This window comes from Coturnix japonica, chromosome 14 (assembly GCF_054131305.1).
Source record: "Coturnix japonica strain WE chromosome 14, WE-NBRP24, whole genome shotgun sequence".
NCBI classification, from domain to species: domain Eukaryota; kingdom Metazoa; phylum Chordata; class Aves; order Galliformes; family Phasianidae; genus Coturnix; species Coturnix japonica.
In genome coordinates this window covers 2,179,171-2,194,649 of record NC_140676.1, presented here as the reverse complement: position 1 = coordinate 2,194,649, position 15,479 = coordinate 2,179,171, and the positions used below count along the sequence as shown (strand labels likewise).

The 15,479-nt window shown below is 50.8% G+C and overlaps 1 protein-coding gene across 3 annotated transcripts in view; it reads right to left on the bottom strand.

The window, feature by feature from the left end:
• Positions 1–5,514, bottom strand: part of IGDCC4 (immunoglobulin superfamily DCC subclass member 4) — a 70,674-nt gene extending 65,160 nt beyond the window's left edge. For 2 of the 3 annotated variants that reach the window (XM_015873267.3, XM_015873268.3), the window contains exon 1: positions 4,746–4,897. In XM_015873267.3, coding sequence (XP_015728753.1) covers positions 4,746–4,842 — 97 coding nt within the window. In that variant the 5' untranslated portion in view covers positions 4,843–4,897. Of the gene's footprint in view, positions 1–4,745; positions 4,898–5,432 lie in introns of those variants that run through there. The other variant, XM_085515214.1, reaches the window with a different exon arrangement.
• Between the last annotated feature and the right edge of the window lie 9,965 nt (positions 5,515–15,479).

Genomic DNA, 15,479 nt, shown 5'->3' with positions numbered 1-15,479 from the left:
AGAGGAACAAGGCAGCCGGACCTCACTAGCCTTAAAGCTACAGACACGTCCCAGGAGGTATTAAAAACAAAGTGCAGACTGATGTGACGGCTGAGCCTCCTGCCCTTGTGCTCAAGTGTTGCTGAAGCCTTTCACCCCGCACTTAACTCCCTCTGCTGCTAAACAGCAAATCCTGGCAGCTGCCACGGGCAGTAAGGAAATGGGAAGCGATTCTCTGGCAGCAGCTGGGAGAAACTTCCTCCTCTCCCTGCTTTGCACGTAAAGAAAAGCCCACAATAGCACTTGAGGTTCTGCTGCCCGCCAGATTTCCAGCAGCTCGCTCTCGAAGAAAGGCTGCAGACAGGGAATCTGCTTCTTCTGAAGGCGCTCTTCAAACAGATGACATTTGACTTGGGGAACTCGTCTCCAGGAAAGGCTCTTTGTTTGCAGCGCGGAGAAGGAGCACAATGGAAAAGAAAGGAAAGTTGTCTTCACTGTGACCCAGGAAAAACTGAGCTCAAGGATTCTGACCAATATTTTGATTTCTCTGTCAAAAGCTGCAATCAGCACCGACACAAACAGCGGGCAGAGAGCGGGGGGGGGGGGAGTGAAGGCAGGAAGGGTCAGTTGCACCCCAGCTTCCAGACACTTCTCTTTCCATCACATCACCTGCCATTAATGGCAGCAATTTACATGGCTAATAAGCAGCACTATGTTTACAAAATCATCATTGAGAAGAAGGACTTAAACAATTCTCTCCAAGCCAGCAAAGGCGCTGCTGCTGGATCAGACACTGTTTCTTTTTTCCTCCTTTTTCTCTTCTGCACATGTTCTGCCAAGGGGCAGGCTCAGCCCAACAACAGCACCACCGCCCCAACCCCGCAGCACAGGGTACCAACCCAGCAGGAAACGATGGAGCCTGTGTGCCCAGATCCCCCAGCCCACCACCGTCACAGCCCCAGGCAAGTGCCTGCATCTCACACATGAGCCTTATCTCCACTCAGCAACAGGTTCCGTCACATCCCAACCTGCTGCACATCACCCTGAACATCTGCTGATCTCTGCCCTTTTACCCTCGCCCCGCAGTGAGCTGCACGTCTCCCGAGGAGCTCGCTCAGTGCTCTGCCCACAGCCAGGCACAGCAGTGGGATGAGCAGGGCATGGACACAGCGCAGCCGCCTCAGGTCAGTTTGATAAACAGGAGGGATACGTGACACATCCTGCTAAAGCAGCACCGGTATTTCCAGAAAGGTGAGAGCGTGCCGTGTCACGGGACATCTGCAGGGAGGTAACAGCACCACAGGGCACATGTTTCCCACTAAACTCCATCCTCTATTGACAGCCATTCAGGAACTCCCAAGCATGGCTAGCAAAGCAAAGCAGGGCCCGCTCTGCCTCACTGTGCAGCCCTTCCTGCTCCATTCCCCAAAGCCTTACACTGAACAAGGTGGGAAGCATCCCAACCCCAAAGGGAACGTGGTTCCAAGGTCTAAGTAAGAGAAAAGAGCAGGGAAGTAAGGCAGAGCAAGGGAGCAATGCAGACCCAGCATCAGTGCAATACCTTCACATAACAGACCTCAATTCTCCCATCAATTTGGAGTAAGAATAGCCCCTCAGGATGCTCACACTTCATTAATACACCTTTAATATTAACAGCTTGTCCTCAATAAACGCACACAACGAGACGTCTCGGGAAAAAGAGAAAAACCCAAACAAAGGAAACACAGAATAGAGCACGTTGTTCAATAGCTCCGTTCCATGTAACAGGGCAGTGCCAGGCAGTTCTATTCACAACTCAGGCGCAGATTTCTAAATAATTTCAGAAGATTCGGTATTAATGTTCCAGCGGAGCACAGTAATTGCTTATCGGAGCAGCCACAGAGCATGTTTATTATCCGCTGACATAATAAACTGCATCGCATTACTCTCTGCTGGACTTCTCGCAGAAAGCAGATCCCTATCACAGCAGCAGGATCCTGAGGATTAAGGGCAGAACGGGATCTGCATCACAGACAGATGCCAAAGGCTGCGGTGCCACCAGCAGAGCCCAACACCGGGGCTGTGCCCGACCTGCAGGTCCTGCTGCTGTTTGGAAGAGGGAATGCAGATGGACAGGCAGACACGCAGCATGGCCACGTCAGAATCTTTGATACAAACCCGGCAGACAACAGGTCCAGTTCTGCTCCAGAAAGCAACAAAATTGCACCAGAGTTGATTTTGGCCCAATGTGCACTTGGTAAATACTGATAAGAAGGATTTACCATATCCCTTCCAGTATTACAGCTGAATATAAAGCAAACATTTGCTTCCTACTGATAACAAAATGACTACAATCTCTCTGGGTCTATAAGGTTGGGGTTTCTTCCTACACCTGGTCCTCAGTGTCCCAAGAAAATCCCCTCTGTGAAACATCAGCCTCGCTCCTCTTGCAGGTACACACTCACCTCACACAGTGATACAGCCAGGGATGGGCTCGGGATGGATTCCAACAACAAATTACAATCAGATTAAATATTAATTCCCATCTTAATTATATAACCATGACAAGGCTTAATGGCTGGGCAGTCATTTAAACAAGAGAGAAGCGTGTAAAGTGTGCAAGCAGCATCTCTTGCTCTGCAAATGCCTGAACTCCTGGGATTCTTCCCCAGGAGATGAGGCAGCCTTTGGGAAAGCAGCTGAGGGAGAAGAGTTCCAGCTTCCCAGTGAATGATACAGCACCAGAAGTCAGTTTGAACCACAAACCAGGACCCTGACAATGCAGCATCTTGCCCTCAGGGCACTTACACGCTGATGATTAGACAAGTACTGAACACTCATTGATAGATTTTATCCTCTCAACACCCTGGACACTTAAGAGAGAAGTGTGCAGCACTGTTGGTTGTGCCTAAGGATGGGCCCTGAGGATACCAGAGCAGATGAAGCAGCTGATCTAAGACAACAGTGGGCACTTTAGTACAACATCCCACATGACACCACAGTTTCCCACTTGCACATGACCCCGGTGCACTGGGCTGCCAGCACACACAGGGACAACCTCCTCCTTTCCTCCTCAGGGAAATGCAGATTGTGAAACTTTTCCTTGCTGAATTATTGCTTACGCCACTTTGAAGCTGCTCGTGCACCATCCGCGATGCGCTCACCCCGCACCGGGCCCCCTGCGGCAGATCAAACTGTGTGCAGCTGTCAGTGGAAAGCCTTGCTGCAGAAAGTGGAAGAAACATCAGAAAACAAGCTGGTTCTGCTTCACTTTAGACTTCAAGGTAGCGAAAGGAGAAGGCATTAAAAAGAGAACAGAAAGAACTACCTCTCCATACAGAGCGCTTTCAGAGCCTGGCTTGCACTCTGCCACCACATCCACCCAGCAGGGACGGCTGTCCATCCTGCTTCTCTCTATAGCACCCCATACCCAGCCAGCCTTGAACTTCGGATCAAACCACGTGGGCTTTGGGATCAGACGTGTGCTCTCCCCAAAGCGTTACAACCCTCTGCCAAATTCATTTCAGATTGAAACGAGAGCGTGTTTTTCTTGGGGAATCAAAGCCACCTGTTGGGAATCACACCCTCCATCCAGGCTGCGTGGACAGGAGCACGGCCCAATGTCAGACAACAAACACAAAATACATTCTCCAGCTGCCAAATTGCTGGTGGAAAAGCAGAGAAGGCTGAGCTGCAAATGGCCACAAAGCTTTTGAAGTTTGCTTGTTCAAATGGGTTTGGAAACGTTCCCCTTCTAACCTTCTCTGCTTGGAATTGCTGTGCTCCACCAGCAGCTCCATGACGTGCTTTGGTGGAGCAGGGGATGGATGGCACCCAGCTGCCCCTCCTCACCTTAACACACAGGGAAGCTCAGAGCTGAGGGACACACACACTGGTAACAAGGGATGCTGCCATGGACCGTTATCTGCTGCCACCAAAACGCTGCACCCTCACCAGGAGCTGCCCTAAACCATGCAACAGAAAACCATGCAATGCTCCAAAAAATAACAATAATAAAGAAACACAAACACCTCCCACCACACTGCCTTACTCCCCAGACCCTGTTGTGGTCTTTGAAACCACGAAGCTTTTACTCAGTTCAGACATTCCGTTGAATCTGAAGGCATTAGAAGAATAAAAAGGGGGAAAAAAAAACATTCAATGCCACAGGGCTGAGCTCCCAGTGCCACTTCGGCTCAGAGGGGATACACACACACACAGATACACACACACACAGCACTGGGGGCTTTAGGAGCAGCTCTGCACCCCCTTAGGGTTGTGTATCCGTTCTTACTGTGTACATGGAGCACTGCCACGCATCCCCGGGCCCCACAACCAACTCTGTCGGCCAACACGCAGCCAGTGCCCGCACCAAAACCACCGCAACGGGGCCGAGACCCGGAGCCCTGTGAGAGCCGGGCAGGCACAGCCCGGGCGATGCTCCGCACCCGGCCTGCCACAGCCAAAGCCAAAGCCAAAGCCACACCGCCTGGCAGCGGCTCCGGAGCTCTGAAAGGGGCTCACCTCAAAAGGTGACCCCAAAATAGGGCCAAGCAAAGAGACGAGTCTCAATGGGAGGGAGGGGGGGACAGGGGAAGGGCTGAGAGCTGCGGGGCTGGAAAGGCAGCGGAGCGAGAGGAGCGGGCTGAGGGGACACTGAGGGGACACTAAAGGGACGGTCTCCCTCCCCATGGCTGAACGCTGTGGGCAGGTGGCAGCGCAGCCCCACTCGTGCCCGCCGCGACCCCTCTTTGCTCCACTCTCCCTCCTCCCTCCTCCTCACCCACCTTGCACGGCCAGCACGGCGAAGCAGACACAAAGCAGATCCTCCAGCGCCATGTAAACCCCGCCGGGCGCCGGGAGCTGGGGCCGCCTCCACCTCATTTACGAGGGGAGCGCGTTCTCCCGCCGCCCCACCGCCATCTTGTGCGAGCGCCCCGGCCCCGCGCTGCCCGCCGGGTCCGCTACCGCCGGCGGGGGGAGGAGAAGGAGGAGAAGGAGGAGGAGGAGGGGGCGGCCGGGCTGTTCTGTGCTGTGTTGTGTTGTGTTGTGCTGCTCCGCCTTTGTCAGCGAACAGCCGAACTGAGCCCCACGCCGCCGTTTCCTCCTCCTCCTCCCGCCCAACAGGTTGCTGGCAGCCGGGCGGCAGGTGCGGGGCTGAGGGGGGCTCGGAACCGTTGAGCTGAGCTTTGTGCTGAGCTGAGCTCCGGGTTCGGCCCAATGGATCCAACGCGGAGCTCAGGGGCTGATAGAGCAGGAGCTGCAGCTCTCACTAAACATTAACAACCCTTCTTTCTGTCCGGGTCTTTCCCACCTGTGAGAGGAGGCTTTAAAGGTGCTGTCAGGTGGCTGTAATGAGGATAGAGGAATGTCTCCTCATTGTGACTGCTCTCGTTTGTTTGCACACACACCCCTGCTCTTTTTCCCTCCTATCCCGGACATTTCTCCCTCTCTTTAAGCAAGGAAATCTTTACCTAAATTCCAAGTGCGTCCATCATGATATGAGTAATGAGAATTGCTCCCTGGCAGCCTCTTGTGCATTGGGGTTCAGAGCCTGGAGGTGCAGGTCCGGAGTCAGAGAACTTAAAGCAAATTAAAGAGACAGAAGTTATGAGTTCAGGAAGATACAGCTTTAAAGCAGGATAACTACTTTAACAGTTAATCACCATGTGTGTGTTCTTACTCCAGGCTGAGGTTGCTTTATATTCTCTTAGTTTAACCCCTGCGCACCAAAGAGGACAGTTTCCATTAAGAATATTCACCTGCTTTCCATTCTGTGTGTGCCCTGCAGACCAGAAGCAGCTCCAGCCCAAAGCCCTGTGCTGCCAAACCACAGCACCCTGGGCTCAGAGCTCACTGAAGCCTCTGTGGACATGAAAACACCTCCTCCCCCCACCCCAGTTCCAGATAAACCCTTCTGCCCCAGCCATCACACAGGAATCAGTGCTGGAGATGCTGGGAGATGCTCAGGTTGCTGCTCTCACAAGCAGGGCTGAGCAGCTCATTCTCACACAGCCCTGCCCTGGTTGCCACCTGCCTTTGGCTGCAGTCAGGTCTCCAACACGGGGCTTTGTGATGGATGTGAGGGGTTCCCCTCACTGGAAGAGGGGTTGCTTTTTCCTTTGAGACAGCATTAGCACTTGAATGAGCCTGGAGGTGGACAGGGGAAGGGATGGAGCTGAAAACTTGACTGGCAACAGCAATAACAACAAAACCAACCCTCTGCTCCAGCTGCTTGTGCAGTCATCCACAAGCTGGTGCCAGTGCAAGGAAAGCAATGAGAGCAAGCAGGCAGAGGCATGGAGAAGCTTTCAACGGCAACACAGATCAGCTCAAACTCATTGCAAAGCTGCAGCCTCACTCATCCCAGAGCACGAATCTCTCAGGGACCTTTTCCACCAGGATCACTTCTTTGCCAGACTTTTGGTCTGGCAGCGACTCCAGCACAAGGGAGTGTTGACTTCCAGACGAGAGAAGCAACGGTAGCCTCCTGCTCTGTATGTGCAAGCAATGCCAAACAGGAGCAGCTGGTTGCACATAATAACATGCATTGTGTAAGTGAGCAACACAATAAGCAATTTGCGTGACAACCTGGGGACATCAGGACAGTTCTGTCTAACAGAGAATAAAGAAAAGAGGAAAAAAACATGTGATGACCAAACCCTAAGGGAGCCTCCGTCTAATACACATTCATTTCATTACGCTTGCTCTTATAAATATTTATTACAGCGGCTATCTCATCATTCTTCCTGGAATGGGTGCTGTGTTACTGCTGTGCCCAGGGAGGGCTTTCCCTCTTCCCTGGTTCTGCTGCAGGCAGTTGGTGCTTGTCTAAGATAGACAGGGAGCAGGAGAGTGACATAACAACAGAAAATGTCCCTTACACTGGGGCTCTAGGGCAGATATTGGCATTGTTAGGAGAGAAACAAATAAAAGATGAAAAGCCAGCAGGGAATGAGATTAGGAAGCCCGTATTTAAAACACGCTCACTGCAAACAAGGGGCTGGTCCTACAGCCAGAACCACGAGTGCAGAAATCTGTGTGCACCCAGGATGGGGGAGGCTGGATTCAGATGAGTGCTGGGCTGTGAAATGGCTCACAGCAAAATCAAGGCTTGTTCTGAGCAGCAGCATCACTTGTGTGCACATAGGAACCATCACGTTAAAGCAACCTGCAGACTTAAAACCTGTGGGGGTTCATATCACTGCCTGTTCATCCTGCATGCCCTGCTCCCAGCTGCTCACTGGGACTTGTCACCCAGGTGAGGATTTGAATGATTTGAATGTTCAGGTCAGTCTCCCTCATTTCCAGCCAAGAGTCTTTTTTGTGCCTGAGCATTGGTTAACCACCTTGTTCACTGCCAGTTACAGCCAAACACCACTCCAGCATCACTTTCCTGTAAACACACATCTATGACAAGATATATTTGCTCATAAACAACATCTGTGTGCTTCTCCCTACAGCAGCTGCCAAGTGTCAGTAAAAGGTGTGATCCCTAAATAGACCAAATTCTATCCATTGCCGCACTATCTACTAACCAAGGTTGGTTTTAGGCATAAAGAACACACGTAACATCAAGAACTGCTGCACATAAGGGCTGCTGATGGAAACACCCGTCAGGCTCCCTTGTAGTGGGAAACGTGTCCCTGTGCCAAAAAGAAAGCTCTGCTCTGAAGTTTTATTACATCTCCAGCGCCGCTATAAAATGCCACACTCGGAGCAAGCAGCAGCAGCAGGCTGCGTGCTGAGCATCGTCATGCCACCCTCTGCTGGCTGAGCCGTGAAAACGGAGCAGTGAGCATCCAAGGAGACAGAACACCTGCCTGCTGTCAGGGTGTTTTTAATACCCACAGATGTGGCATTTGTGCCACCAGGTGGTTCGGTAGCACTGGGCTGTACCACCTTTCAGCCAGCATCACTCAGATCTGGCTTCCAAGCTAAGGGGAAAGGCTTGAATGAAAACATACCTGCACTTGGGAGATGTTGGGACCTGGATCTGAGCTGAGGATTTCATTCCAGCCCGACACACTGAAGCTCTGCAGATGTTCGTGGTGGGCAGATGTTAGACTTCTATGTCTCTCTCTGCTCAGGAACTGCAGCCATATACCTTCCTCTTAAGATAGCTCTAGCTACAAAGATAATACATCACACAGAGGCACAGAACCTGACAGCTTTACACATTTCTCCCCTGCACCAAGAACCTCTGCTGCCCTCCATCTTCCACCCAGCTCCACAGCTGGGCACCAACAACGCTCACACCTCCCTCCAGGTGAAGACTGAACACCATTACTCAGAAATGGCCCATTGGCAGCAGAAGCAGGTGCTGGCTCTCACAGCATCCCCCATGCCCTCATTGTATAACACAGGCAATTCCCATCCATCCGACAGTCCAGATGATGTATTTACTTATGGATTACTGACCGCAAGAAAGAGAAGCTTTGCACCATTGTCAACCTTACAGCATTCGGTCTGCTATAAATAATGCATCATTGTTCAGTGTTGGTTTATGGTTTAAGTTCCAGTGAGCAGCACGGAGCAGCAGAGTCAGCAAAGACGAAGGCAGCGTGGGGGGAGAGAGCACTACAAAAGCAAAGCCTCAATGTAACATTATGAGAGTTATTTTAGCATCAAGTCCTGCTTTACCTCTAAGTGAGAATCACACAAATCTGTGATTATCCCCTGATTTTCACTCTGCTTTCTCCCAGTCGTGAGCTAATTCGATTTCAGATAAGCACTAATTAACACGAGAGGTCACCGCCGTGGCCAGCAGGCACCGATGCAGCATGGTGTTCAAACACTCAGAGATCAAAAGAGCCTCCGACGCTTCCTTTGAACCTCCCAATTAAATCCTGCACAAATAAAGCTATTGTTTTACATCTGCTTCATCCACAGGGGAGAGAGGGCACACAGCTACAAGACTGCTGCCTCTAATTGGGCTGTTTTCCCTCTTTTCTGACAGGTTCCCTCCATGCCATTTTTCTTCCTCCAGACCTGGTGGAGGGAAGCTTGGCCACACTGTTTGCAGGGCAGCTTTTGTGCTGCGAGGCTGCAAGCAAAGCTGTGGGGAATCTGATTTCCTCCTTGTGAGCAAATAGCTTTCCTAGAAAGAAGAGAGCCCTTAAGCAGGACTCATAGAATGTGTCTCTCTCTGGCTATTTAGGCAATTCCCTTCTGCCGATGAAGGAGAATATTAGATTAATCCAACTGCTGTAATAGCATTATCTCCTGCTTTTAAAGAAAACACATTTAATGTTGTACATGCCTCAATGGAAACAACCTGTGGCTGTGCAGGGCCAGGCTGGTGCTGTGCCACTGGATGCACCACGTGCTCAGCGAGCTTCAGAGGGGATCTGTAATGTGTGAATTTCATTGTTGTGCCACCACAGGGAAAGCAAAGGGAGGGAGCACAACGGGAGCTGAGCCCCACTCTTATCCACAGGGAGCTCATTTCCTAAGCTCAGGATCTGCTCAGAGAGTGGTGAGTCACTGGCACTGCTGCCCACTGAAGCTGCGGGTGCTCCATCCGTGGGGGTGCCCCAGAGCAGCCTGAGCTGGTAGGGACAAGCAGCCCACAGCAGGGCTGGGGCTCAGCAGCTTTAAGCTCCAGTTCTCACTGTCTGACTCTTCTGCAGCTCTGCTGTTGTGCTGCAGTTCAGCAGCCAAGACACCTGGCCCTCCACACAGGAAGATGTGTTACTCTAAAACACTCATCTTCCCCATTACTGTGCTCCTGGATGCTGCAAATAGTGCTTTTCTGGGCCCAGGATTTAATCAGATTAATTAAACTGCACTTGTATTAATTTAAATTACAAGTATCTGAGGGCTCAGCCAAATCAAGTGATTTATGGGCCATATCAATCTAATTAATGCTACCAACTCTTAAAATAAAAACCTAATAAATGAGTTTATTATACAGATGTAGGATCGACTTATTAGTTTTGGGTCTCTAGTGACACAGCCAATTTGAAGGAAGTTTTATACCCTCGCTGGGAAAAGGTCTTCTTTTCTCCCCTTCCTAATTGCTGTATTTAACAAGTACATCCTATGGGTAAGAGAGAAATGAAGCAAGCTCAGTTATCAGACCTGCAGCCAAGCTGAGAGGTCCCCTAAGGCACTGCTGTACACAAATGGCACGGGGTTGATAGCTGTAAGCACTAACAGAACAGAGTTAGGACCCCCAGAACAGCAGAATCAGAGTCATAGAATGGTTTGGGTTGGAAGGGACCTCAAATATCATCCAGTTCCAATCCCCCTGCCCTAAAGACCCTACGTCAGCCAGGGCTGGGAATTAATTCCTTCCAGAAACGTTTGCTCATGGGAAGGTTTCCCCATGGGTTGAATACCACCAGCTTACACTGTACAAGAAATGGAAGGAATGTTTATTTCAGCTACAATGGAAGAACCCACACTTTCAGCCTTCTCATGGCTGTTGTACGCAGCAAGACCTCAGTGGTCGTAATTTGTAATAACACAGCAGCATTACTTGCTCTATTTAAAAATGCATGAGCTGGAAGAGAATTTGAGTTGAGAATTTGAGGCACAAATAGATTTTATTAGAAATAATTAAATCCAGGAAGAGCCAGCAGAGGTTTTATCACTGCGGTGTTGCTGCGTGTGGGCAGGGGCACAGTGACAGCTCTGCTGAATGCCAGATATCACCGAGACATTTTCAAATGAAAGCCAGAGCTCATCCAGGAACACCGTTAAAAGGTGTAAAATGGCCGGATGGCTCGGAAATGTTTAAATCTGGCCTTTGCTAAATGTTAATGGAGAAACTCTACATCATACTTCCAGCCTCCCACAGCAAAACCAGCTCTGGGCGGGAGGGGGAGGAGAGATGGAGAAGAGTTTTGTATGAAGATAAAAAATGGCTCTTACTTTGATGCGACTCCGAGCTGAGTTGGAAATAGTTGTGTTTCCTTCTTAGACAATCCATGTGAAATTATGACAGAAATGTGTATTTAGTACAAGCCTGGCAGCAAAGAAAACCAAACCATGGTGCAAGTAAGTGCACTGCAAGTACGTGCACTGCTCTTGCAGTGATGCTGTATGACTTTCAGCCACAAGTGGCGTGTTTTAAAGCAGGGCTTGGGGGTTCCTGGCCACCTTGGGTGCGTTTGCATGTTTATATGCAGTTGGCCCAACCACAAGGAGACAACCCAAGCTGGAAAGGCCACAGGGTGCCCTCCCAGGCTGCCTGCTGGGATGGGATCACTGGCCACGATGCTGTGCCACAGGAATGGGAATTCTTCCTGAACCAAAGTGAGCACAGCAGGGAAGAACATAATCTTCTTGATTTACAGGCTGCGGCTCTAGTTTAAAATACATTAGGCTCCAACTATTTAATTACTGGGCACTACCAAATCACGGAGACAGAGGAGTCGGTCACGTCTGCTAATGCCAACATTTATCATCCTATTTATCTGCTGCAGCTTCTGAGAGCCATATCGAATCACTTCCCTCTATTAGCTAATAACATGCGAGGTTATTCCTCGTACCTCTGGGCGGCCCTCGATGGATATTACAGCACTGCTGGCAGCACACACCTACCTGGGGATAGATAAACCAGTTTAGAGCATATAAAGAACTGTAATCACCATCCAGAACTGGCACAGCAACCCAAGCCCATTTCCCTGCCGCTCTCTGCCCCAGGATGTCAATTCCCACTGGGCAGCAACCAGAGCTTTGGGTCAATGCCTCCAATTGCAGAAGCCTTGCATGGCAACACTAAGAAATCACAGGAGAGCAGCAGTGCTGCAACGAGTACCGCGTTATGGGGGAGTCACCTCTGCCTCCTCACAAAGTCCCCAGGAAGAATTCAGACCCGATGCTGTCTTAATTGATAGCCTGGCCACTTGGGGAAGCAGTATCCATAGAAACTAAGGGGCCTTCACAAGACAACAAACAACGCTGCCAGAGCCCAATAACAGCAGAAATAATGAGGTGTGGCCAGAAAAAATAAAAAAAGACAAATCCAAGCAGGAATCTCACAGGATCGAATGGGTGGGCCCAGCATAATGAAAGCATCACGGGTAGCAGCAGGAGAAGAGCATGACCAGAGGATGGAGGAGAAGAACAACCCCCCAGGAGCACCTCGAGGGCACCACAAAGCAGCTTGGAGCTCTTTCAGCATCACCCCATTGCCTTGGGGACAGCACTTTGGCCAATGGGGCCATTGGGCAGTGGGGACTCGTGTCCCAATGCTGCTCTCAATGCCACGTTCCCACGCGCCGCAGCCGAGTGTCTCCCACCCGCACAGCAATGTACGGCACTGGGAGGGAGCCCTGACCTCCTTCTTAATTAGCTTAAAACCGCACAATTAAAGAAAAAGGGAAAAAATAGAAAAAAAACATAAAAAAGAAAAAACCCACCCTCGGTAAAAGCCAGTCGCAAATCAAAAGAGGCAACAGGGAGAGCAAGCAATGTGTCACCACAAGTGTCCGAGTCAATGGAAACCTTGTTAGGTGGGGAACAAGGGTCTCCACTAACAAGCTCTTATCTGTGTTTTTGTTTTCTATTGAAGGTGCATGTCATTAGGAGAAGTGTTAACAAGAGCTCTCAATAGCTTCATATGGCCAATGGCTCTGAATATTCATGAAGGTGCGAACAGAATGTGGGAAAGCCGGGGAAGAAAAGGCAAGAAAAGCAGCAAGAGGGTTCATTGTGCCCCAAAGAAAGGGTCCATTGCTCAGTGGGAAAAGGGCTCCCGAATCACTGGGACAACAGCTATTCCCCGGGCAAAACCTGACCTCCATGCTGCCAATGGGGGCTGACCAAGCCAAAGTTGGGGATTTTTTGAGTGGCACTGGCAGGAAACCAACGTCAGTCACTTCAGGTGTTCAGACGGCGACTGCTGAGATTCTGTAAAGGTGAAGGCACACATCCAGCTGCTCCTCCAGCACCTTGGTGTGAACGGGAGAAAACTGCATTGTGAGAACCTACAAACACAGTGCAAAGGAAAGAGGGTCTGTGCTCTGTGCCAGCACCAGAACGTCCCAACCATATGGCCAAGGTCAGCACAAAGCGGGGTCGAGTCAAACAGCGCCGGGTCTGCTTAGACAAGGATGTGCCTGGGAGACAACGGGAGAGTTTCCAGAAGGTCCCAGCCGCCCAGTCCCAACATTTTGGCTTCCCATTTCAAATGGGTTTAAACTTCCCAACTATAACGCTGTCAAACACAAACGTGAAAGGCTTAATTCAATGCGAAAACACTCAGATTTTGCCTCTCCAGAATTTCTCTTGGCAGAACAAACCCTCTGTTTGCTTTTGATCCTTTTCAGAGCAGGAAAAAAACAACACCAAAACTGCAGATTCCCTGCGAAGTGCACAGCCTGGCTGCCGGCCAGAGCGTGGGAGGAGCGCGAGCCCCCATCTCCCAGGGACCCAACAGCAGCTCCGTGCTGCTCCGTCTGTTGGCTCAGCACGAAAAGAGCCTTTGGGGATGGAGACGCAGCTATTTGCTCCCCTGTGCCATTTGCAGATCTGTTATTTTCTCTTGCAAGGTGTGCGGAGGGTTTATTCGGTGCATTAGTTCTTTCGGGAAAGATATTTCCATTTTGCTGCCCCAGACCAGAACTTTGAACTCCAAACATTAAAAACAGAGGACAGTTTGCTGGTGTAGGATGGGCAGGACCAGCACAGGGCAGTGCTGAACACTAGAGGGGCAATAGCCCTTAGAAAGCAGCTCTCATCATCACAAATCCCACAGCAGGACCCTTGGTGCTCTCACACAGCAGGATTCCCCTTCTTGCAGCCAGGATACCAAGGAAAAATTGGGAGGATCGGTCCACATCTGGGACATGCCAGCAGCTATAGGGGTTTGTTGGGTGCATGGAGCTCAGCAGTGTGGATGAAGCAGCGCTCTGCTGGCATGGAGGGCATTTCTGAGCTCCTGCCAGCAACAAGCAGCAGGAAGCACACCCGTACCCACCAGTTTGCCCCATTGCAAATGAAACCCCCTTCTAAACTTGTGCAGGAAAAGACGCTTTGCTGCAGCCTGTAAAGGCTGTGAAGTGCCGCAGCGATGCCACGCAGGGGAAGCAATGAGTCTCCATGGGAACCACGGAATCATTCCTCCCCAGCAGCCAGGAGAGCGGACTCAGAGTGGGCTGGAGATGGGAGAAACAGGGTCCCAAAAGCCCAAAGTGTTTGCAGCCTCTATTAATGCCAGTCAATGGAGGTGCACAGGGAAGGGGAGGAGCCTGCAGCCCCCCAGTCTCCAACCTGGCCTGGAAATAAGCACCACTCAAGCTGGGATGCTCAGCATCTGTCTGCCCAGCGGGGCAGGCGCTCAACTGACAGCATGACGTGGAAACACAGGAGCCACTAATCCATCATTCCCTGAGAATCACACCTCTGCCCGCTCTGTTGCCTCGGAGATCAGATCCCAGCACAGAGCTGCAAACACCACAGCAGCTCCCATTTACAACTGCACCAAAACTCAAAGGCTCATGTCCTGCCCAGCCCAGCTCTATGCAGATTCACAGTTCAATGAGCAGGAAGCCAAGGGCAGTGCCAGTGAGCTCAGCTTGCTCTCAGTCACACAGCCAGCCCGCAGCACAGCCCGACACCTCCAGCTTCACTCTCTTCCCCAGTAGCATCCCCTTCCTCCTTGGAACACAACAGTAGAGGCTGCTTTCCAACAGCCCTACTCAGGGCACAGCTCCTGCAACACATTGGCTACGGGCTTTGCTCAATTCAGAACCAAACCCAATGCACAAATGTAGATAAATGTGCTCTCATGTTTGCAAAGCACTGAGCAAAAGCGCAGGCAGCCTCCAGCATGCAGCACACACCACAGCCAGCACAGTGACTCCTGGAAAACCTCACGGTGTCCCATCTGGGATGAGAAGTTCATTCTGCCCTGCAAACTCTTCATCTCAAGGAGCACGTACAGCCTTCCTCAGCTCAAATATCTGCAGAAAGTCTATTTTAAAGAGAAATATTTGCTTCCACTGCATACCCAGAGGTACAGTCAGCCCAAGTGGTAGCAATTAGTTAAGGAAGCAACTTCATAATTTATTCATCGTACAGATGAAAATCACCACCACCCACAAGGTTTGCAGCAGTTCATTCACCAGACACACAGCACTTGCTGTGAGGGGAAACCTTCCCCTCTGCTACCTGGTAAAGGTGAGGACGCCTGCACATCCAGCTCAGGGGCAGCAGCCAGAGACCTAGAATTGGCCCTGGGCTGGCAGGATGCCTGTGGCCCAGCTTGTGCTGTACGAGGGCTCCCAAACACTACAAGGAAAGCTTTGCCATGTTATGGAAGGGTCTACACAAACCCCAGAGGAAGATGCAAAGCACCATCACACTGCTGGTCACCAGCTCCCTTCTGAGAGCCATCAGAATGGGGGACCTGGGAAACCTGAGCATGTGGGTGACAACCCTACACACAACCAGGGGTTGGGACCAGCTCTTTCTAAGGTCCATCCCAAGCCAAAGCATGCCAAGAACAGGTGGTCCTGCTCTAAGAGTGAAAAGTCATAAATAAATGAGCAAAACCAAGACACAACTTG